Here is a 23,905-nt window from a genome sequence, read left to right on the forward strand (position 1 = left end):
GGGGATTAAAGGACGGTGGTAAAACAAAATTCATTTCCACTAGTGGATGAGTGGCCCATAATTCACAAGAGAATAATATGTGAAGGTCATTCACTTATTTATGGAAACAAATTAAATTATACCACAAATAAGTTTCTTCAGAGCAGAAAACTGCTAAGTAATTTATTCGCAAATGACTGTTATAAAATTCTCACACTCTACAAATCAAATTACACTACATCACACAAAGCTCCAAGCCATGCGCTCAGATGATTAACGTCAAAACAAATGATTTGCAATGAAAGTTGGATCTTCTCAGATTGTTACAGCCTACAGACATTCTCGTAGCTCTAAAGATGACCGGGAAGACATTCATTTTTAGTTCCAGTTTAAGAAGTGGTGTGGAGACATCTTACTTACAGTATGGTATCAGAACTGGTCAGAATCAGTAGGCACCACAGAATAACTCAAAGATACTGTAGGTAAAGTATGCATCTTCTTTTGTACCAAAGAGCATCCACCTGAATACACGTTTGAGCAGGAGTGGCCAACGCCAGTCCTCAAGAGCCACCAACAGTTCAGGTTTCAGGTGGCTCAATCAGTGGCTCAGAAGAAGACAGCCACTTGTGCTGAAGCAGGGATATCCTAAAAACTTCACCTGTTGGCAGCCCTTGAGGACTGGAGTTGGCCACCCTCGTATTATTAAAAGCGGCAGGTTTAAAGTGAAATACTTTATCAAGTCTATTGGAGAATATCTTTCATACTTCGATAAATAGCAGATAGCAAGCAATGACCTCTATTTTCACTGTTAAAACAAACTTGTATAATAAAAGTAGATGTATCAATGATAACAAAAAAAATCTACAGTACTGTCATATGCTTATGAAATAGTTATACAGCATGTTTAAACAATGCAGATTTCATAGTTGAAATAAAGAGCAAACACACACACACACACACACACACACACATATTATTATTATTTTGTATTACTACTATGCAGTAATGTATAATTGTAGATCAACCCCTCTGTGCGTTTTTCTCTAATTATGTGTGTGCCACCAATTCTGGGTTTGCATTGAGTTTCCATGAGTGATCATTTCTCTATTTGGTGCTGACATCCCCTCATTTGGAGGAAAGCCCTTACAAATACACCATGGCCTTATCATCCATCGGGATGAGTACAGTTTGCTTTTTGTATAACCTGTGCAATATAAGAGGTTGTCTAGCAGTACACTACATATCATACCATCTACCCCTATTTTGAATGTCTGATCTGGGGAGTCTCTCTCCCATTTTCTTGTGTATATAGATATTTGTATAGTATCCAGTCATTGTTTTATATGTGTTTATATACATGTGTTATTAGTATTTTTGTACGGTATATGTGATCTTCAGTAAAACTTCTTTTATTACACATGCTTATTACTTATTGATTTTTTTGAGTGCAGGGAACCCATTATTTATATATCTACACCATGATAGGTTTTGAACTCATCATTTCTTACAAGATGTTTGATAATGTTTTGTTTTAGAATGTGTTGTTTTTGGGATGTGTATCTAATACCTTTACCATTCTAGTTTGGTCAGCTGCTGCTCTTTTGGTAATTAAAAGACATGCTGTATGCCTTTTGTATGTTATATCTATCATCTGCCTTTTTTTATTTTCATTCACTATTAACTTTTTGAGCTTTTTGACAAATTTTAGCTTTCAGTACAATTTTTTTTTTAAGACAGAATTTAAGGATCCTAAGGATTAGGTCAAAAAGAAATTGGAGAAGGCGAATTTGGAACTTGACTTGGCTTTCCAAGATTATATTCTCCTGTATTATGTATTGTTTTTACCTATTAAAAACGTCATGCACAAAAAAAGACAGAGGAGCTGGTAAATACTGTAAGTATCTGTGTGTTAACTGTGTTTTTTACAATCTATTTCATCATACAGATGTAGCCAATGTTACTGCAACCCGCGGCACCCTGCATCAGGGCATACACAAAGCGACAGAGGGAGAAGCGGCCATTGTTTTGAATCAGCTGCACGCAAGAAGGGAGCGCGGCTAGCACACCATATGACCATGGGAGCGCGCCACAGGTTGCAATAAAGTTGGCTATATTTCTCCTAAAGGAAGGGAAGAAAGTGAATAAAATCAAATAATGACCTCATGCTACTATTGTTGTCTCAGTTTACATCAGATTATTCTTGAGATTGACTTCTTCCACGTGCATGTTAATGCTTTGGTGATTGTTATTCGGGGAAAGCCATGCCATACTGTTACTGTAGGTTTAAAGGTGTTCTCCGTGAGCCTCCTAACTGTCCTGGTTTGTGCAAAAACAAAACATATATGCAACTCACTGGCTATAAATGTTAGACAATGTTTATTGATGGTGGTGCTTTATCATGGAAAAGTATTCTATAGCATTATTTATGAAGACATTGCAGTATTCTTTAAATATTCTGTAAATTCTGCAATAATAAAACACAGAGAATAAACTCTTAAGCTTCCCAGATCATATTGTCAATTTATTGTCGTCGTAACCTGCACTGGAAACATTGGTCATCCCTTTTTTAACATGACAGGTAATGGACATATGGTTTAGGTGTTGATCTATTCTTATCTCTCAGACCTTGTCAATGTTTTCCACTTTTTTCTTCCTTAAAGCAGCAATCCCAACAAACTAACCCGTTCTATTTTTACAGCTGCGGAACCAAAGGTCTTATGGACTTGATCAGTGTTATTTTTAGCTCCCCCAGGTTCGTGAGCTATTTACCAATGTTGTTATTGGTATTACTTCTTGGGTATTTAAACAGCCGTCCAATAGGAAGCCACAACCAATGATGTTGCAGCTTCCTTTTGGCCTGTGGGACCAGTGCAATTTGGCATCCCCTTAAAATTCCCTTCAAGGAGCTTTAACTCCAGTAACTGCACTCGTTGGGAATGTTGCTGACCAAGGAGGGGAGGAGATCATGGAGTTAAAAATAGTTTCAGATCATCAACATATTCTGGGAAGTGGTCTCGATGTTCAAACGTACCGCCTACCTAAATGGCACAGTTAACAAATTCTAAAAAGTATGGGCTCCTTGGCATCAAAGGTTTTCCCACTCTACGGATAACTCCCCACAAACAACTACTGTACTTCTGATTTGATAGGTATGTCTGTAATGAAACTATTATAGTTATTGGGTGGGATTTAAAACACAAAAACGTCTGTGAATGTGTATGTATATGGAGATGGAAAAGAAAAGTACATCCTCTTTGAATTCTATGGTTTTACATATCAGGACATAATAACAATCAACTGTTCTTTAGCCGGTCTAAAAATTAGGTAAATACAACCTCAGATGAACAACAACACATGACATATTACACCGTGTCATGATTTATTTAACAAAAATAAAGCCAAACTGGAAAACATACAACTGTATGTCCAAAACTTGGCTTCACATATTTCCTCCTAAAACTGGCCCAATACCCCTGTTTTGCCACTGTAAACTGAACCACCATCCGTCCTATTACCAAAGCACATTGCCTAGGTGTGACATTTGACTCCTTTTCTAACATTGCCAAGATGCACCCTTTCCTCTGTCACTATACTGCTAAAACTCTCTAATGCATGCATTTATCCTATATGGTCTAGATCAGGGGTGTGCAAACTTTTGGCCCTGCGCCCCCCTGCTTGCTCAGCCCCAGTGCTCGACCCCCCCCCCCCCCGGTATCCAGCATCAAATGACGCCACAGGGTCATGTGACACCACGTCACGTGACACCATGACATCATTGGACGCAGCGTTGCCATGGGGTCGCGTCACCCGCAGCCATTGGAGGGCAAGTAAGTGAGTTACAGAGGCCTCTCGCACTCCCCGGCATTTCATTTAAATGCTTTGGGGAAGAGCGCGGGACCTCTGTAACTAGGGAATAGGACGCATACCAGGACCAGTTGTTGTGGAGTGAATGGAGATCCAAACCACTTCAGCCTATAGCAAGGTAAAGTTATACTATGTCACTCATTCTGTCAGATTTCAGCACAGGATGGAACATGCAACATAAAATCCCCCCAAATAAAGTGCCCCATCCTACAAGGTTAGGACTAAGGGTAGTGGAATGACAACATTATTTTATCATGCAATAAACATGGATAACCAAAAGAAAATGTAACTCTTGCCATGACTCTTGTATTTACCATATATCATGTACCAATGATACTATAAGCAACATAATAGTGCAATGCCTCCCTAAATAATGCTAAAAAGGATTAGAAAAAAAGACATAGGCTGTATAAACCAGTCATCATTTGGCAATTAATATAAAACCTGGGTGGTGGGTAATTGTGGGTTGGTTATCTGCAGGGCTGCCAACAGAAATCTTGAGGCCCAGGACAAATGAAAGGAGCAGCACAACCCCCCTAACCCATTAACCACCCACCACATTAGCTCCCCTACCCCACGGCACACTGGAGGTCACTGAAAGGGGCAGATAATATATGGGCCGGGGGGTGAGGGGGGGAAAGAAAATATGGGCCTGGGAAGTGGAAGGGGGCGATAGTTATAGGCCTAGGAGGATTTTTAATGGACTGGGGGGGGGGGGGGACTGTTATTGGCCTGGGGGGGGGAAGGGGGATAAGGGAGGTACTGGCCTAGGGGGTAGATGTATGGGCCTGTTGGGCAGGGAGGGCTAAAGTAGAGGGGGAGTAGAGTGTGCCCACCTGTGGACTCTGAGGATTGAGAGGGCTTGCTGGAGGGGTTTGCCAGAGGCCGGGGGAAGCAGGCCCTTAGACGCCTGTCGATCTGGAGTTACATGTTTGGGTAGCCGGCAGGGTGGCCAAGGCCAATTGACTCACCCGGACCCGGACAGTAGTTCCGTCTGTCCCCACCTGTCAGCTGTCCTGGTTACCTGGTTTGGTAATGGGGAGGCTAAAGCTAAATGTATGTGGGTTTGGATCTAGAAAAGCTGTGGTAATTCACGGTGGATACTCTCAAGGCACCTATGATCGCAGTTACTAAATTATGCTAATTTGTAATCCATTCCCTTGAGTAGTAAATGTGGGCCCTAAAGTCAAGAGTGTTGAAGGCCAGTCTATTACTAAACATGAGTAAAATCCACAAATGTGTAATAGTTTGAAGGACCATGTGGTTCTTCAAAAAACCCTTTTCACACCTATAAGAATGTGAGTTGTATTCTAAAGCAATAATAAATATATATTTTTAAAGACTACATAGCGTGAAGTAAAGTGACCAAACCATACAAAAAAGACATCACCGTAACAGCAAGGGAACGTGTTAAGGATGGGAAAGCATTTTCCACAAAATACTGTAATAGCTCTAAAATTGTTGACCTCTGCTTTAAACACACAGCAAATAAAAGAGGAGCAGAGCAAAGAAAATTGCTGTCCTGTTATATTGCTCAAAAAGGGAATTTCATTCTTCTTTCAAAAATTGCAGCATTTTTCTCCAGATAACATTAAAAAAAAAAAAGATCTTTAGAAACCCACACACGCAGTGTCCAGGAAACAACACGATATTTGAACTCACAATTTTATGCATTTGAAAATTATTCTTAATCGGGCTCTGCCTACTTCATAAAGTCTGATGCAACTGAAATCACTGACAAAAATATATTGTATTAGTAAAAATAGTGGTAGAAGCTACAGATGTAGCGGCCATTATTGGAACATATCACTGAGCTGTTTTCGTGTGCGCTGCTGTACTCCACGCGGCCAATCACACAGTTGATTTGTTTGAATTTCATGGATCCGATTTCTTTGGGTGCAATTATTCGCGTTTCCGTGGCAGAAATGAATGAATTGTAATGTGTATGGTACCGTACTGGGTCAATTTGCAGGTGTTTAAAAACCAGAACATTAAAATGCCATTTTTTGCACTCGATAAAAATGAGTCAACAAACGGTAATGATGCGCCATGACATGGGTATTTCGAGGTATACAATGCGTATAACGCCCGCTGCATCTGTATGTCAACTGAAAGGAACTAATCAATTAAAAGAGTAGACGTGAAATTATGCAGAGATACCCTAATATACTGTTATGTTTTAGAGGATTCAAAACAATTTTCCCTCACACCCACAAACCTACTTTTAAACATTTGTATTCGTTTTTAAAGTTTGGATGAGATAAATATGAAAACAGCTGGCATTTCATACAACAGAATTTACAGGGACACCATATTTCATTCACCTTTACATACTGTACCTCTTCATATATTGTGATAGTTGTAGATTTTTTCACTTGACTTTTGGATACATAAAATGTTCCTGCTTCTGAGAACTAATTATTAAATCTGGCCCTTTGTGACTGAGCTAATTTTGTTCAGGTTGACTGCATGTTCAAGTTTCACTCTAGATGCCCATCTAATGTATACTGTGACCAAGTATTCAGGTGGATTAAGGTAATTACCTATCTGAACACTTCCCTTATGATACATTTTACAATAATGGAATCCAAGCTTTTATTCTGCTGCTGCCAAATTGCTCACATAAAATATACTGATTATGAAGTACAAGTCGGACTTTTAAAATGACTTCATTCTTTCTCACTAGTTTAAACCTATTCATTTGAACAGTTCTTGCTACCATATTTGTAAACAAGTTCACCGCGGGGAAGTGTCAATAGGTTTAAAGCAATAGTGCTATGTTACTGTAGGATAGGAGGGCCAACATTGTCACTTTAAATGATATTCTGAGATGTGATACTCTGACCTTTAGAGATACTGCACAGAAAAGTAATCACACCTTGGGACCCCTCTGTATATGGGCATTGAATTGTGTACCTTAAAGCAGAAAACTTCTATTATTTTATGAAAAGACCTTTGCCACTCCAAGGTTAACACTGGAGTTCCGGCCTGTTATCCAATCAGGAAAAGTGAGCTCATACGTCTTAGTCTCTGATTGGTTCACAGGCAGCTCACTGTTGGCATGGGTTATTGAACATTTCATAACTAGAGATGGGTGAATCCGCCCAAATCCGTTTCCCGGATTTTCTCGCATTTTCCCCCCAAAATCTGTTTTGCAGTGTAAAATCCGCAAACGGAATTTGTAGAATCCAATCCGCGGACGTATTGCGGAATCCGCTGATTGTATTGGCAATAATAATAAAAACATCCACAAAGCGCCAATCGACCCTTTTTGAGATTGATCTGCAGAAATCCGCGGACCATAAGGAGCCGACCAATCTGGTGCTGATCCAAATCCGCCAAAAACATTCACCCATCTTTACTCATAACCCCAGAGGTTGGTGCTCCTGGTGGTAACGATGGTCCTACCTTGTACAGAGATGCAATAATGAATAAAATAAATTGGAGGCAGCTGGCAAAAAATAATAGTGATAGGGCATTTAACAGTTCAAAACATAAAAGCCCTGGATTTCCCTTATTTCCAGGCATATCACAGAAAATCGTTTAGTATCAGCAGAAACGAGTCAACTGTATATGATTCTAACATTACTTTTGGTAAAGACAGATCTTTTGACATTGAACAATTCTGGGGTAGACTACCTGCTAAAATCATGCTTAACATGGCCACAAAAGATAATAAAGATTCAGATTCTGTTAATATAAACATGCTTTAAATTATAAACCTATTTTAGCACTAGGTGTAAGCGCTTATTAAATGCAGTATGCATTATTGCCGTGAGCTGTCAGCAGACCAAATGAAAAATAGTTTTAATAGCTGCTCTATGACCTGTTTTGTATTTTATGTCAATTATAACCGCATTGAACCATGCATAATTATACAGCACAGACATATTAAAATGTACACATTATTTCTATTCTTATACCAACTATTGTTTACAGGGAAAAAAACATATTTCCTTATTTTTAACGGAACAGGATTGTTAATATTGATTTTAAGAACCATTTTTTACTAGCGATTTGTGTGATACAAATGTTTAAAAACTATCCTTTCAAGAGAAAGGCTAAATGAAAAGCGTACTTCCATTATACACAATACGTAATGAAGACAATATGGCATTTATATGGGTTTAGATTTAAGATAGAAATTTGCTTTCCTTTTGAATTCCAATGAAATTAAAGTGTTTTCATGGCAAAGTATACTTGCATACTTTTAAAAAGGTTTCAATGTTTAGCAGAAATGTACTAAAGCCAGGAGTGGTCAACTCCAGTCCTCAAGGGCCACCAACAGGTCAGGTTTTCAAGATATCCCTGCTTCAGCACAAGTGGCTCAATCAGTGGCTCAGATCAGCGGTGCGCAAACTGGGGGGCGCGAGACTGAGTGCAGGTGGGCGGGGGGTTTACAGAGGCCCCGCGTGCTTCCCGAAGACACTTAAAGTAAGTGCCGGGGAAGCTGCAGGGCCTCTGTAAACCTAACTTACCTTGGCTCCGGCTGCTTCTCACACGCATCGCCATGGCAACGCGGTGTCATGACGCCGGAGCCAACGCCGGAGCGGGGGTGAGTGGGGGGCGCGGAGGTGAGGGGACTGCTGGCATAGGGGGGCAGGGAAAAAAGGTTGCGCCCCCCTGGCTCAGATGATCAGTGAACAGACAATAAGGCTCACATTTACTCAACTAGGGTATTGATATTGCTGTGCATCTATAGTAAAAATAAAAAATAAAAGCGTTATTTTTACAGCCGTATTTACTTAAGATTTAACACTTAAATAACGCAGTGGTGACTCTCATTATATGGCAGCGATAAGTGTGCGCTAAATGTAACACCAGGACTACTAATTAGCATGCAAATGAGTGTGTCGCCCAATTACATGTGATGTAAAAAAGGCAGGATAGCGTAATATGGCTCCCTACAAAATATTCAAAGGTGGGTGGAATTAATTAAGTAATATATGCACTTGGCACAATAAAAAAAAAACCTCAACGTGACGCAGTGTAGAGTCATGATGTCACTTAGCAACTCATTGTCATGGCAACGTGGCGTAATTTAACCCTGCACAGCCATGTTCACTGCAGTTGGAGGGGGAATTACAGGAGAATGCCGGAGAAGCCACCGCAACCCACCGCCACCCAGAAATTGACAGGCCAAAACCCATAGCCCAGAGGTAAGTGCCCAAAACCCGGAGTCTCCGGGTCAAACCCGAATTGGTGGCAACCCTGTACCCACTGCAGTCTCAAAACGGTAGGAGAAGTGAAAAAAAGAACCGTTTGCTGCAGACTTTCAACTCCCACATAACCTGGTAATTAACTCTTACTTTTTCAAAGACATCTAAATGAAACTACAGGGGAAAAAAAGAAGAGTTCAGTCTCCAGTCCCTTCCGAACATAACTCTAAAAGTTCTGCTTCAACAGGTAACAGAACCTTACAGGAACAAGCTAATGCTTTAAGATCCTGTGAGAAATTGCCTGTTGGATTTCATCCACGTTTCGTTTATCAGTCTACAGGTTTATCTTCTTCAAATTGTCTACTCAAGGCATTCAAATATTATAATCCCATTAACGTATAGTTCAAGGGTTCCTATGTCCTCTTTCAGGAATTAATATCCTGTTGCAAATATACAGGACATGCTCTCTGATGTTGGATTTTTTTTCTGAAGTACCTGTTCGTTTATTTTCTTGTTTATAGTACAGTACCTTCAATGTCCACTGTTTTAACATCTTTCCTTCTAGAAATTATCACCTAATTTAGCTTTTGAAATGCTTTAATAGATAATTGATTCCTTATTCTGACTTAATATATTGTGCAATTTTTTCTAAAAATCATATTTAGGTCTGGCTAAATCTATCGATAAATATTCTCCCTTCTTTTTTGCTGACAATGTAATATTTGCGGAAGTCGTTTGATAATCATGCATTAACAGTTCAAGTCTTATTAGCAGGGGCGGATTGGAGGTGAAATGTGGCCCGGGGCATTTCACTTACCTGCCGGCCCTCTTCCAGCGGTGTCATGTGATGTCATGTGACGTTGCATTGCCATGACAAAGCGGCGTCACGATGGAGGGCCGCTACGGAAAATGTAAGTCTTAGGCCTCGCTTATAATCCTGGCTACGGCGACTTGCATCAAATCAAGTTGATTTGATCCATCGCGTACGCCTATAGTGGGCACGACCACGATGGCACGACACAGCGACAGAAATTGCTGAATTCAATTGAAATTCATTTTTTCGGCGACTGCCGCATGACGTCAGAGGGCACATGAGCGGTTCAGCCAGTGAGGGTGAACCGCTCACGGCCACACCCCCGCTATGTCCCCTGGTTGTCGTCTCGTCTCCTATCTTATAGGCAGAAATCGTTATGACAACAGCGATGGATGATGTCATGCAGTCGCATCGCCGTGACTATAAGCGCGGCCTTAAGATAGGGCCCGCTCTCCCCCAGCAATCAGATTTATTGTTTGAAGTGAAGAGCGTGTGACGTCGGTAACTGAACGCATGCTGTGGATCAGTGCTATGGGCATGGTATGGATGCTGCTGTGGGCGTGGTGTGGCACCTGCTGGGACAATCCGCCCATGCTTATTAGTATAGACGTCTCATACTGTAAAACATGTTTTATTCCGCTCTCTGCCACCATTGAAATGTGAACTTTCCTGTTTATTTGTTACACTTTGGTCACAATCAGAATATATACACTATCTGTGGACCTTCACTGCGGGCAGCCTTTTCATCATTTATTTTTTATTATGAAAGGCTGCACACAGCTGTTATCAAGGACATCGCTTTAGTGGTTTATTTCCCTGTTCATTTGGTTAGATTGTTTTTATTAGCATTATAAAACTATAAAGTATGGAAAACTCTGTGAACCAGGCTTGTGACAGAAAAGTGACACCGTCTTGAGGTTTATATGCTTGATCATTAGTTCTGTACTATATAATATAGCACATATAGAGAAGATCAAGGTCTTTCGTCGGTCACCAACAAAACATTGGTATAATTTGTTTAGCGGATTACTTAGATTTTTAGAAATTGGTGATAATTGGATAATTGTTCACAGCCAAAGAAATATGTATAAAGAGACGTCATGCAATAAAACATTGATTTAGATGAAGAACATTATAACTCTATCCAATACGGATTTCCCACTTAATTTTCCATTTGCACTAATGATGTTTAGAAACAATTATTTTTCAAAACTCAAAACACACAATTTTTTGAACTGATGTTTTAGTTTTAAAGAGTTTGTATTTTGGTATAATCAAAAATAAGTCAGTACTTCAATAGAAGGTGATACATCAGGGGTGGCCATCATAGACAGCATTTATAATGGCTTGCGTGATGGAGTAAAAAAGAAAAACAGCTGAAAGAAATGATTAAGGAAAGGAACATGGCGGATGAGCCTTTCTTGTGGGCGGGAGCTCCACCATTTTTACCCGTCCCGCCGCTGCACTTCTCCCCGCTGCTGGTGCAGCTTCCGCCACTAGGAGTCTCTTCCCTCAGGTTGTCTATCCAGGCGTCTGCTCCTGGTGCAGGACGCCGCTTGTGAGAATCGGGCACGGGCATCACCCCAGAGACAGCAGCATCAGCAGCAGACTCCGCTCCAGGCTTTGACACAAACTGACTGCCACTGCTCTTCATCAGTGCCTGCTGTGCTGAGCTCACTCAGCAACTAATCAGGGGGCTGATTCTTGCAGCAGCTTCTGGTGCTGTACTCCTCAGCTATTGGCTGGTATCCCTTTATATGCTCAGTTATTGCTGCTGCAAACTGGCTGGGCATAGAGACTGTTTCCTTGTGACATCATGCTAGTCACAAGCACCTTATATTGTCCTGCTTTGCCTGCTGCGCTATCCTTTATCTTGCAGTTCTACGGAAACCTCGGCTGACCTCTCAACGATCCTGTTTATCTCCAACCCTTGACCACGGCTAAACCCCAACAATCCATACCTCCTCCGACCACGGCAAGTAATATGACGATCCTCCCCTCTCCAACCCTGACCCGGCTACCCACGACCACGACTCTGTATTCCGGACGCGATCTCGCGGCCTTAGGTCGGTGTTTCTGTATCGCCACCTTGGCCTCGTGGTTCAGTCCAGTTTGTGGCGGGCACCTGTTACACTGATCTCCTGCCAACCTCTCTGGACCCAACGCCTCTGCACTGGCTGCCATGCTTCTCCTGGACCTCCATAAATGTTTGTAATATTTTAATGTTTGTATTATCCTTGTTTATTTTTGGCGTTATTTAGTTTAGGTTTAGATATTAATTTAAACCGGATGGGGAGCAGGATAATGGTCCTGCCAGAAATGTGTGCCCATTTATTGGCATGCCTGAAAATAAAAAGGTTTCCCCCCCCCCCCCCCTCCCCTGTGCTACATTTTTTGTGTGGCATTGGTGTCCCCCTGGGCCCCTATTGGTACCTGTACCTCCCGATCAGTTTCAGAGTGGTGCGGGTATGTATATGGCGTTGCTGGTAGTGCAGGGAGGGCTGCGAGCAGTTGTGGCTCCCTCTTCAGGGCGTCGCCATTATGAGTATGATCGAGCATGCGTAGTTTGCTCCCCGGTGTGGAGGCCAATAGGAAGGGAGTCGTACATGCGCAGAAAGAGCTGCAAGGCAGCCATTTGCCAGAGAGGGTTCCGCGGGGACTACAGCCCCCAGAATGCATGAGGGATGATAGTCACATGGCATGAACCAGCCAATAGGGCTACAGCTTTACCCTTGGACAGAATTAGATACATTTCGCGGGTAAAGACCCGCCAGTCAGTCAGAGCTCGGACAAGAAGAGAGTAGGGTGTGTGTGCAGGGTGTCTGTGACCCCTTCACTAGCCATAGACCCCCTTAGGCCCAACTCCCCTCAGCTTGTGGTTGCTGCAGGGACAAGCCCATGAGATAGGGACACTGCCCTGTAGAATTAGAGTGAGGGAAACAGCCAGGACGCAGCTGCATCCTGGCCTCAGGTGATCTGGGACCGGACACCTGCTACTATTGCAAGACTGTTAAAGATGGGACAATCCACGCGGGACCCACCCAACGTAGAGGCAGAGGCTTCGCGGATACCATTGCTGGATGCATGGATCCCATCTTCTTGATCTTCATGCCTGGGTGTGGACACACCCGGCAGGTACCTCACCTCATCAAGTGCACCAACAAAACACAGGCTAGTGGGGCAGCGCTGTCTCACACACTTGGGTGAGTGTTTGACTCTGTGGACACCAGGGTGGTTGAGTGTCCAGGGGCACCTCAGTACAGGGGGACAAACCCCACAGGGGTGTGGACACGGTGTTGGGGAAGCACGTTGAGAGGTTACAGCCCTGTGAGGCCTGAGAGTTTATGTAGTGTTAGTAGTATTATATCCTGTTCAGTACAACCAGTTATATCCTACTGGTGTGTGTTTATTATTTGTCCTGCACGTTGTTATCTCACATTGTTAGGATCCCACGCAGGTGGAGGCGCTGTTGTCAACCAGATCAGGTACACCACAGGCTCCAAGTAGCGGAGGTTCAGGCTTCCTGTGAGCCACAGGTAACGCACCACATACACCATAGCCCTTATATCTCCCAGGGTGTGGGGGAAATTGCGTTACATTTGTTTGGGCTGATAAGCTCTCGAGAACTTGTGGAAAAAAGGTAGCATCTACTACTGAAGTACTGTATTCAATTTTGCCCCATTCAACTGGACTGACACAGCTACAAGAACCTATTTTGTTATGAGAACTGAAACATGCAATCTTTCCACAAACTGCAATTATTTCCTTGCTACAGACCTATAAACACTTATATTCTGTGAGTCTCACTGATCTGGGGTCAGACTCACTGATTTTTAACATCAGTGGTCTCGTGGACCAGCAGAGTCTTACTGTTAACAAATCAAGAATTGTCCTTTAAAATACATTTTAATGCACTTTGCTGAATCAAAAATCTGGCCGCCCACAGAAAGTCCAACTTGCACTGAGGCGCTCTTTCAGTATGACAAGGTGCTAAATATTTTTACACGACAATTCTGTTATAACACAATTATGAGTTATGTAATTAATTAAATAGAAATAGCCATGTTTGTCCAGTTGTGACAATGCAGAGTAAATGAGAACTTCAGTATTAGGTGATTTTTTATTTGGACCAACAATAGATATTAAAAGACAAGCTTTCGAGATTTCTCACTCTTCCTCAGGTCAGCAATACTTATTTACAAAATATTCCGTGAGTTTAACACAGATGTAAAAACCAAGATAACAATCTAAACCAGATAATGTAAAGAAGGACTGGCAGACAGGGCAAGAAATGGATGAAAGGGATAGTGAGAAATGTGGACAACATGTAGGACCATACATCCATCAACAGTGTGAAGGGGGTGGGGTGCTGGGGGAGAAAGGGTTGAAATGTAAATGTAACAGTGAGGCAGGGAGAAACATTACAAAAAATTATGATATTGTGTAAGAAACCTCATGTCAGCATTAAGTCCTCTTTTGTTAGTGTCAAAGAGCTTTAACCCTCCTTAGCCAGCTCCAAAGGAGGTTTCATCAGATTGACTATATAAATGGGCAGTGCTCAGTCTCTCATACCTTTTCAGGAAGCTGGGTACTGTAGGTCCAGGCTGTGTGTGAATAAGCAGATAGAAAAGGGATGGCGCCAGAAACTTTTGTAAAACATAAAAGGCTCTTTATTTGACATCAGTCTATACGGCACCACATGAATCGACATATATCTGACTTGACAGAAAACTCGTGGCAAAACATAGTATTCTAGACCAAGTATGCGCAAACATTTCAGTCTGCATCCCCCTGCCTGTTCTTCCCCCTGAACTCACCCCCCCCTTACCTCTTGTCCGGTCATTTGACGCCTTGTTGCCATGGCGATGCGTCGCCAGAAGCCGCCGGAGATCAGGTAAGAGATCTTACAGAGGCTTCACGCACGCTCCCCGGCATTTCATTTAAATGCTTTGGAGAAGAGCGCGGGGCCTCTGTAAGCGCCATGCACCCCCAGAAAATCTTGCACCCCACAGTTTGCGCACCCCTGCATCTAGACTGCATCCTCTGGTAGCTCTCACTCCTCTTCTGGGGAGGTACTTGTTGCCCCCAGTAAGGGATACATTGTCAGTCTCTAGAATAGTAATGCCCCATATTGAATGGGCTTTTCATGGAATACACTTCAGCCTTCGGTTTAGCAACCCACGACTATGTACTGCATACTTCTTCCAAACCTATGTGATCAAGGTTTCACTAGGAACCTTCCTGTTGGGCCGGTCCAAACATATTTTGGAGTTACTGTGCTGACAACTCCTTACTAGAATCCTCCTTTTCAATTTTGAGAACAATCTCGGACCCTTACTACTGGCACTTACTTAAAGGGCACATTCCTACCTGAAAACAGCGAACAGACACAGGACAATTTGTAAGAGAGCAACCTCACGGTTTGGTCAGTAAGGAAGCTCACCCCACTTATTTCTCAGAATAACATCCTTTATTCTCCCAGACAAGGAGCTTCCCAGGCACTTAAACATTGCATCATAAAGCTAAATGTGCTTACTTTAGGCAGAGTCCAACCCCATCCCAGGCACATCATCCTGGGTTCTTAGGTGCTGGGTGGGCTTCCCAGCTGTTCCCAGACAATACTCCCTCTGCAACATTTACCTGCTTTCCAGAAGGATCTGGAACTTTTGGTGCAGACTGTATATTCCTGCTGTCCCAAGGAAAGTCCCTCTGGGTGGCGTGGCTCCTCTGCTTTAAAGGCGGTGTAGTCCTGCAGCTCCTTCATGTTCAGAAACAGGAAGCCCTGTACCTCAGCAGCTTCCAGTCTTTTAAAGGGCTATCTTACTTAGAAGATAATTACCCATAGCATAAGAGCCTACAGCTAGGGTGTGGCACTTAGATTCTGCACAGTGATGAAGTTAACCCTTCCCTCCCTCACACACTTCTTAATACACATAACTATACACACACAGACCTATTTACAGGACTCACAGCGAGGACCCCAGTCAGAACTCGGAAGAACCTGTTTCAAGAACATTGGGTGAAGCTATATATCCCTTTCTATCTCCCTATGGTGACATCACTGTTATCCCTTCGGCATAGTCATCCGACATAACATGAAAGGAAGGGGAGTAACCTGACTGAGCCCACACAGTTAACCCATTAAGGCTGTTAACCCCCTTAAATGAAATAAAAGTGCTCAAAGAGGGGGCTATAGAGCATTAACATTTTGAGTTCTTGTGTGCTTTTAAACATTCCGTTGAGCATTTAGATTTTTAAGTAATTTATGGAATGATCTGAATGTGAGAAGTGGTGTCCCACTGGAGTAAAATACACAATTTTTAGTGATCGTATAGTGGATTTACATAAAACAAATAAACATACAGGTAACACAAACACAGCATACCTATATAAAAAAAAAATAACAGCATCAATGACTGTATCCTACTGCCACTGACAAATCAGTGTCTGAGATGTTTCAGATGAAAAATGCAGTTAGATAGAATACCAATGCTCTACTAATTGATTTATTGCTGCTATTAGTAAGGGTATATAAGAACTATCATCGGATACAGCCACCATCCCCTGACAAAGCTTTTGGAATGAGCAAAACGCGTAGGGTTTGCTAGGTGGCGCTGTACATTCATTCAGACGGCTCTGACAAGGATTTGCATGATTCTCTGGCAAGCGGCCAGTAGTGACGTCATTGATGTCAGACACTAGTCGTCAGTGTCGCGGATCGGAGCGGGCTGCAGGGATTCATAGATGTGGATCCTAACGGGCTATCCCTGATGAATGATCACTGCAGAGAAACAGCTGGACATCACTACGTGCCCCACAGTTACCGGTACCAATGAGTTGTGCCTTACGGATTTGTACTGTGACGGGATGGTGTCCAAAACGGCGGTGACTATATCTAAACCTTTCCTTATCACCCTCTGATGCTCCACTTTTATAACTTAACCTGTAAATAAGAATTGGGGGCTTGTGGCCTAATACATATTTTGCATTTTTCCTGCTTGTCTTCTTTTCGTTTTTTTGTATGAAAAATACAGTTACTTTGATATTTTATTATGTAGAAACTTTAATGAGTGGGAAAATAAAGGTGCCAAAATCATCTGAAGGAGTTAACAAAAATAGAGAAGAAAATCAACGACCGTAAAAAAGAATGTTCAAAAATAAAGAGGCCAAAACCAGACCGCAGAACATTGTTAAATAAAGTCGTTTGCATGATACACAATTAGTTCTATATCCTGGCACCAATGAAATCATGCAGTGTTGCAGAAAGTTCAACATCCAGGTACTGTAAAATTAATTATGTTTTTCTTCATCCTTAATGAGCTAATGTATCTCCCATGTACTTTTGTTCTTTCATATTTTGATTATTCCACCCGTTCTGTTCCAGAGTGGCCTGCAATGAAACATTCGGATCTGTGTTGCAGAATCTACAGCTCTGAAAGCTTTAGCATTATTTGCAAATTCTTCCTTCAGGAGAGGTATTTTTTTTTTTGTAATACAATCAGAATGTCTAATAATTTCCGCTAACATGCTGCTTGTGGCAAACTGGCCTTATTATTAACCTAATAAACACATGCTAGGAACATAAATTACTGCAATCAACACAATTTGAATATTTGCTTCAAAATGTTCTTTTCTGAAATGATATAGCATATAACATTCTGGTGCCTAGGTTAGATCAATTTACTTTTATATTGTGTCAGGAGGGAGTATTTATTTATATTTCAACACTAATTCTATTTCTCGTTCTGATATACAGTACATATGTAGTATATCCATTACTATTTACAAGTCAGGTGTATACACGTACAATAATATTATCTTTGTTTTCCATTATTTTCAAAAGAGTCTTGTTTTATTAGCCTTAACTGCATGATGCTATTACCTTTCTAAATATATAAAACCATGGCATACCTACATACATAGTTACAAAGTTACATAATTAAGTAGTAGATGAGGTTGAATAAAGACATACGTCCATCAAGTTCAACCTATGCTAAATTTAGACGACAGAGTTTATCCTATATTTGTAGTTACAGTATATTGATCCAGAGTCTCACACACTACTGTATGTATTATGTATGTTACCAGTGTCGCAAATATTATGTGAACTGCACAATTATCACCAGGAGGTATTAGTGTAATTGTATCCTGAAAAGCCTACAACACCATTAAATTCTGTATTACAGTATTTGATTAGATAATATCTTATATACAATGCAGACTTCAAAGAAGTGAGGATGGGAAAGTCAATGCATTATTTTATTAGAAAGCAGGCGAGTGTTTCTTGTACCTCCTATTGCCTTATTAAAAGTTAGTATTTCAGGAGGAATTGAAAAGTTGAGCTCCCCAATTAGCTATATGTGCAGGGGACAATCAAAAAAAGATTTTACTGAGATGAGTAAATTGGCAGGGTTAGCATATGTCTGCGCTCTGCATAAATCACATATTATGTTGATAAGACAGGGTATCCGGTAGAGGTGTTGCATTGAAAATATCATACATCAGTGTACCTCCTGCAGTGAGGGAGTTCACTGCTCCTTTTACTGATTGCTTTCAGCTCATCTACTGACTGTCCACAAACCATATTACATGTGGAAATAGTCAGCCAATGTCAATCATGTTCCTGTTCACCTTTTTGAGGCTTTGCTACTTAAAATATGATAGACAATCAGTGTAATTAAGATTTTAGTAATCTCCTCAGACTATTTCTAAAGGTGCTATTGAAAATATATGCATTAGAGATCATTGTAGTAGTTCCCAACCTTTTCGGGACCTCAAAGCCAGGCCATATTTTAGGTGTAACAAACCACAAAGTCACATACAAGATAAGTGCGCTTCACTCTTTATTCCTAAAATCCGGTCTGGGTGGAATTATGTGAGAAGATTAAGAAAAGATGTTATTGAGATGGCTGCATTTCCAATAAATACACACATCTTTGCTTAAAAGAAAGTGCTTGAGGAATATTGATATAATGATGGTAAGTTTGAGTCCACAGTCTCTTTGGACCAAAATTGTACAGAGTATTACATGACTATGGTGGGTTTATGCTAATACTACTACTGACGTTTATGTAATAGAGAGGTGAGAGTTTTGGGTTGTGTAAGTGCAGTCTTCTAATATAAAATGTCATAGGCTCCTGATCTTATTGCTGCTTAACCGCCGAAGAGGTTTTCTGGTGAATAAAAGTCAGAAGATACAGCTGTTACTTTTCCAGTTTCCCATTTCCAAGAAAATAACACATAATGTAGACAGGTTATATTTTGGATGACTTGAGTCTCTGACAACTTTACAGAGACCAGTTGTCCCTGACAACTGTCTTTCCTCAAATATATTTCATCCGGCACCTGCATGTATAAGCTTTGGGAGCACTTAACAGATCATTATTTGTAAAATGTTAGATATGCAGCACAGCTTTATACATGTACAATTCAACCAATCCAATTGTAAAACATTTGAGGTTTCTTTTATATGAACACTTATAGTACCAAGTTGAGAGGATGTGATCGTTCTTCGGAAATTGCAACGTTACCACGGTGATGTAAAAGGACCAGGAGGACCTCGTCTTCTGTTCATACTTTCTGGGCAAGCTACCCATCTATCTGAACAAGCTCCTCAGCCCTACCACATGCAGCACTTCTCATATGAGATCCAACTCCAAAATACTTTTCATGGTCCCAAGGTTCAGCAAAGTATCCGGCCGCTCCTCCTTCTCTTACCGTGCACTCCAAAACTGGAACAGTCTACCGGAGACTCTCACAGCCACCACCCATCTAAGTTCTTTCAAAACAAAGCTGCATCACATTTTAGTCTGGCCTGTAACTGTTACATACACCTATAATATATATTATCTCCAACTGTGCATGCAATGTCTTGTATATAATGTATACCCTGTTCACTTATGTAACTGTATTTGTAACCGTGTATTATTTGTCATCTTAATGCTATGCCCAGGACATACTTGAAAACGAGAGGTAACTCTCAATGTATTACTTCCTGGTAAAATATTTTATAAATAAATAAATGCTCACCGCTCCTATAGAGCAATAAGGGATGGTGTCACATAATGAGCCGGTGCTCTTGTGACGGTCAGTGATGATCATGTCTGTTTTGCTCAGTGAATGTTATTAGACCGTCGAAGCTGTTAGTACTTGTACTATTTTCAATAGTAAGACATTCATCTGGTTAATTTCAGCATTGGCATAACCTTAGCATTGACAGTAATTAGTAAAAAAATAAATAACATAGGGGCTTATACTAGTAGCTCCAAATTTGTCATTGCTAAATCGCACGTTTGGCATGTTCACAAGAAGCAGAATGAAATGTGTGAAAAAAACGATATTCTCTATTGTAAGAATAGAGATTTTGTAAACCGCTTCTATAAAAAGTGGCAAACTGGCCAATTTGCACAATTTGCACTTGCTTTAGAGGCGAAATGACCTGAAGGTGATGCCAACTCCATCCAAGGCCTGGAGGAGGAAGATGACTAGGACCAGAACTTCCTAACCTAATGGTATTTCCAGTTGTATGTATGTCCCCTCAAACTTCCCGCCAAATAATTTAGGGATCACATCTAAACAACTCGAAACTTTTTCTTGTCACGTCAAATCAGGCAAGATGGGATTTGCGAGTTCTCTACAGGGTCTGAAATAGGCTTTTGCATGGAAGAGGACTACTTCCTAACCTAATAGTATCTCCAGTTGTATATATGTCCTCTTACACCTCCCTCCAAATAAATTAGGGAGAGATTCTCAAAAATTAACATACCTGAAGTTCCCTGGGAGATATGCTAATGTCTATACAAAGTATATTTTAATGAGTCACTCATCCTAAAATATATCCTAAAGACCTATCAGTTTAAAGACCCTTGTGATGAAGGGGGTACTAGTGTCACACCCAACAGAAGGTACTAGTGTCACACCCAACAGAATTAGAACCCAGAACGCTGCCATTCAGGGCAGCAGCTCTAGCATTGAACTAAACCAGACGCTGAGGAAACTCCACCGTTACATTTCTCAGGTGTGCTCATTTTGTTGCACAAGGAACTGGCAACTAGAAAGTGGAAAGTGTGGTCTTTTAAAGCAACAATACTACTTTCCCCCTTTTTTTCTTTCTTATTGTTATATGTAAAGCATGTGACAATGTATCGTTGACATTCTTACTTAAGCTGGAATTCGTTTGGGGCACCTGTTATAAATCTGGATTGTGTGCCTAACATAATGGCTGCCTTTCAGTTTAAATCAATCCTTCAGTCAGTGTAACTCAGTAGCTGCAATGTATTCTTATATTACGAAGGTAACATTATCTATTACTACATGTTACAGCTCAAACTGCTGGGAACATTGGCAACAAATTATCACAAACAGGAAAGTGCTGCACAGATCTTGTACTGCTGGGGAAGTGTGTTATAACCTGTTATAGAAATCAAAGGATGCTTTAAAACTGATTAAAAAAAATTCAATTCAATGCCACTTTTAAAGTCACTTATCTAATACTATAGAACTGATTTATGTTAAAAAAAAATCATAAGATTTCACGTTTTGCTGCTTTAAAGAAAGCTAGGGGAGGGGCTACAGGTGTGAGTAGTAGAGCTCAAAAGTATGCTGTGAAAACAGCATTTCCCAACATCTGGGTTAGTTCAATGCTAGAGCTGCTGCCCTGAATGGGTTGTGGGTTCAAATCCTGTTGGGTCTTACACTGGTACCCCCTTTATCACAAGGGCCTTTAAAATGACTGGTCTTAAGGATAGGTAGGGAGAAAAATTCGAGTTGTTTAGATGCAATTTAGCCTTTTGCTCATTTCGGAGCTACTAGAAAACAGGAAAATATGCGATTTTGGTCATTCCACCGTATTTGCACTGCCAGAATGAAAACGCTTAAAAAAAAAAAGGGCTTACAAAATAGCAAAACATGCAAATTCACTTCTAAAGTGTACTTTAGAAGCAATTTGTCACAAATCGGAGCTACTAAAATAGGCCCAATAGTTGTTTCCCTTTGTAGGGGTTAGGGCCCTTTCCAGCAAATAAAATTGCATTTAATTTTTTTTACGTGGGCACTAATTTATTTATTTATAAAATATTTTACCAGGAAGTAACTAACTAACATACATTTATTTGTTGCAATGCATTCCCCTCTCTTTTAGCATCAATACTCATCTTGTAACCAATGAACCCTCCAGTATGGTATATTTTAATGTAGATGGTCAGGCTGAGATACCTAAAATGTTCAATCCTGGAGATGTTATACTGTCCTGGAATTTATTCAGTCGTTTTAAATGTAAAGTTTAGCATAGGTTGAACCTCATTTACTATGCAACTGTGTTAAATATCAATATAGTATTAATACAGCTGGGCATCCATTTGCTTTCACGGTTGACCTAAGATTTCCCTCAAACATTTTGTCCAACAGAGGCTGGAAGGACGTTATCGTAATGGGATTGGAGATGGTGACTCAATGTGGTCTTTTATCAAAGAACAAACAGGCACTATGAGCAAAAATCATGTTAAATTCTTGACGTTTGGTGTAGTTTGGGAAGCATAAACCATTGCAATTCTCTGGGTTTATGTCAATGACTGAAAATATTAGGGGTTTCACCAGATTTTGTGATTCTCCACAATACAATAATTAACATGAGTTTGCTATCAATAACATGTAGGGACATGAGGTAAAAGAAAAGCAAACTGCCGAATCCAAAACCAGAAACAAATGGAAAACAAACAAACCCAACAAACGCCAAGAATGTAGAAAAAAAAATGAATGAATAATGTAAATGTGTTCGAGAACCAAGACAGTAAAATGATTCTTTAAAAATATGAAAGAGAACATGAATAACAAGAGTTATATTAATGAAAACACTGTATAAAGATTTAAAAACAACAATGATATATTTATATATATAAATATATATATTAGTTCTCATAATGGCCGGGAGTTGTGAAGCTGGGGTGTGGGACATCCATAATATCTGCCAGAAACTACCACTCAGGTCAGTGGCAGTTAGCACCAGATCAAGCGCATTGTCCCACATCGCAGTTTCATAACTGAATAAAGTGTAGTAGGAAAAAGCAATAAAGTGTCAAATTGCATGAGAATATAAAAACAAAACAAAAAGGCAACTTTAATGGTGAAACTAGGTGCAAGGGTGTGGGAATGATACCCAAAGAGAAAGTTCAGTTATCACATTGAGATGAGATACATAGGAGTCCAGTACAGTATGATGATGGATAAAATATTCTCAAGAAACAAGGAAAATGCCCAGGGTTGCAGCATTCAAGCTCCAAGGTCCTAATCTAATTCCTCTACAGACACTCAACTTCCCACCCCCCACCCCCACCAAAAGTGGAAAAGGATCCATGGCATAACACCTTTTTAATAAAAACAAAAATAAAAGCAAAGGTATTGCACTCAAGAAATTCTAGTTGGGAAGGCTTTTTACGGTGTGAATGAGTTTCTCTTGTGCTTCAAGTACAGTACTGTAATCATTATCCAAGGTGGATATGGAACATTCCATATGGGCAGTTTCAGACGATTAGGTATGATTGCTTATGGGAACAAGATGTTGATTAACCTTTTTTGGATCTTAAGAACAAATTCCTTCATAAGGGCTATGATACAGTGGTTGTTGGACAAGCCTACAGTAGAACAGGAGAATTAGATAGAGATACTTTGATTCCTAGTTTTTCCCTGCATAAGAAACTCAAGAGAGACAGAATAGGGAATGACTGGACAACTAAGTAAAACCAAGCCGTTTACTTGATTTCTGGAATTTTAAATTAACACAGTGTCAAGTTGTGATCCTATTTTAGGGAAAATTACCTCTAAGAGACCGGCACTGTCTTTTAGACAAGTTAAAAATCTTAGAGGAATTTTTTTTTTTGCTGTATGGACAGACGCAATGCGGTCAGTCTCTCTCCAACAGAGGTAAAAGAGAAGTTTCACAGTTAGGACCTGCAAATTTGGTTATGCCTTGACGCGGCTTGCAGGCTTTTAACGCTTTGGCCAAGGGGGTTAACTAAATGAACCTTACTCATGAGAATATTATTTTTGAAGTATTTAACTATATAATATTTACTATATATTTTGGCACATTGGA

General features: G+C 40.6%; 1 protein-coding gene across 6 annotated transcripts in view; it reads right to left on the reverse strand.

The window, feature by feature from the left end:
- Positions 1 to 23,905, reverse strand: part of GPD2 (glycerol-3-phosphate dehydrogenase 2) — a 183,579-nt gene that overhangs the window by 15,593 nt on the left and 144,081 nt on the right. For 4 of the 6 annotated variants that reach the window (XM_075609355.1, XM_075609356.1, XM_075609354.1 and 1 more), the window contains exon 18: positions 2,139 to 2,295. The exons of the other annotated variants lie outside the window; for them this stretch is intronic. In XM_075609355.1, coding sequence (XP_075465470.1) covers positions 2,169 to 2,295 — 127 coding nt within the window. In that variant the 3' untranslated portion in view covers positions 2,139 to 2,168. The remainder of the gene's footprint in view (positions 1 to 2,138; positions 2,296 to 23,905) is intronic. 6 annotated transcript variants of the gene reach the window in all.

The sequence above is a fragment of the Ascaphus truei genome, chromosome 7 (genome assembly GCF_040206685.1).
Source record: "Ascaphus truei isolate aAscTru1 chromosome 7, aAscTru1.hap1, whole genome shotgun sequence".
NCBI lineage: Eukaryota > Metazoa > Chordata > Amphibia > Anura > Ascaphidae > Ascaphus > Ascaphus truei.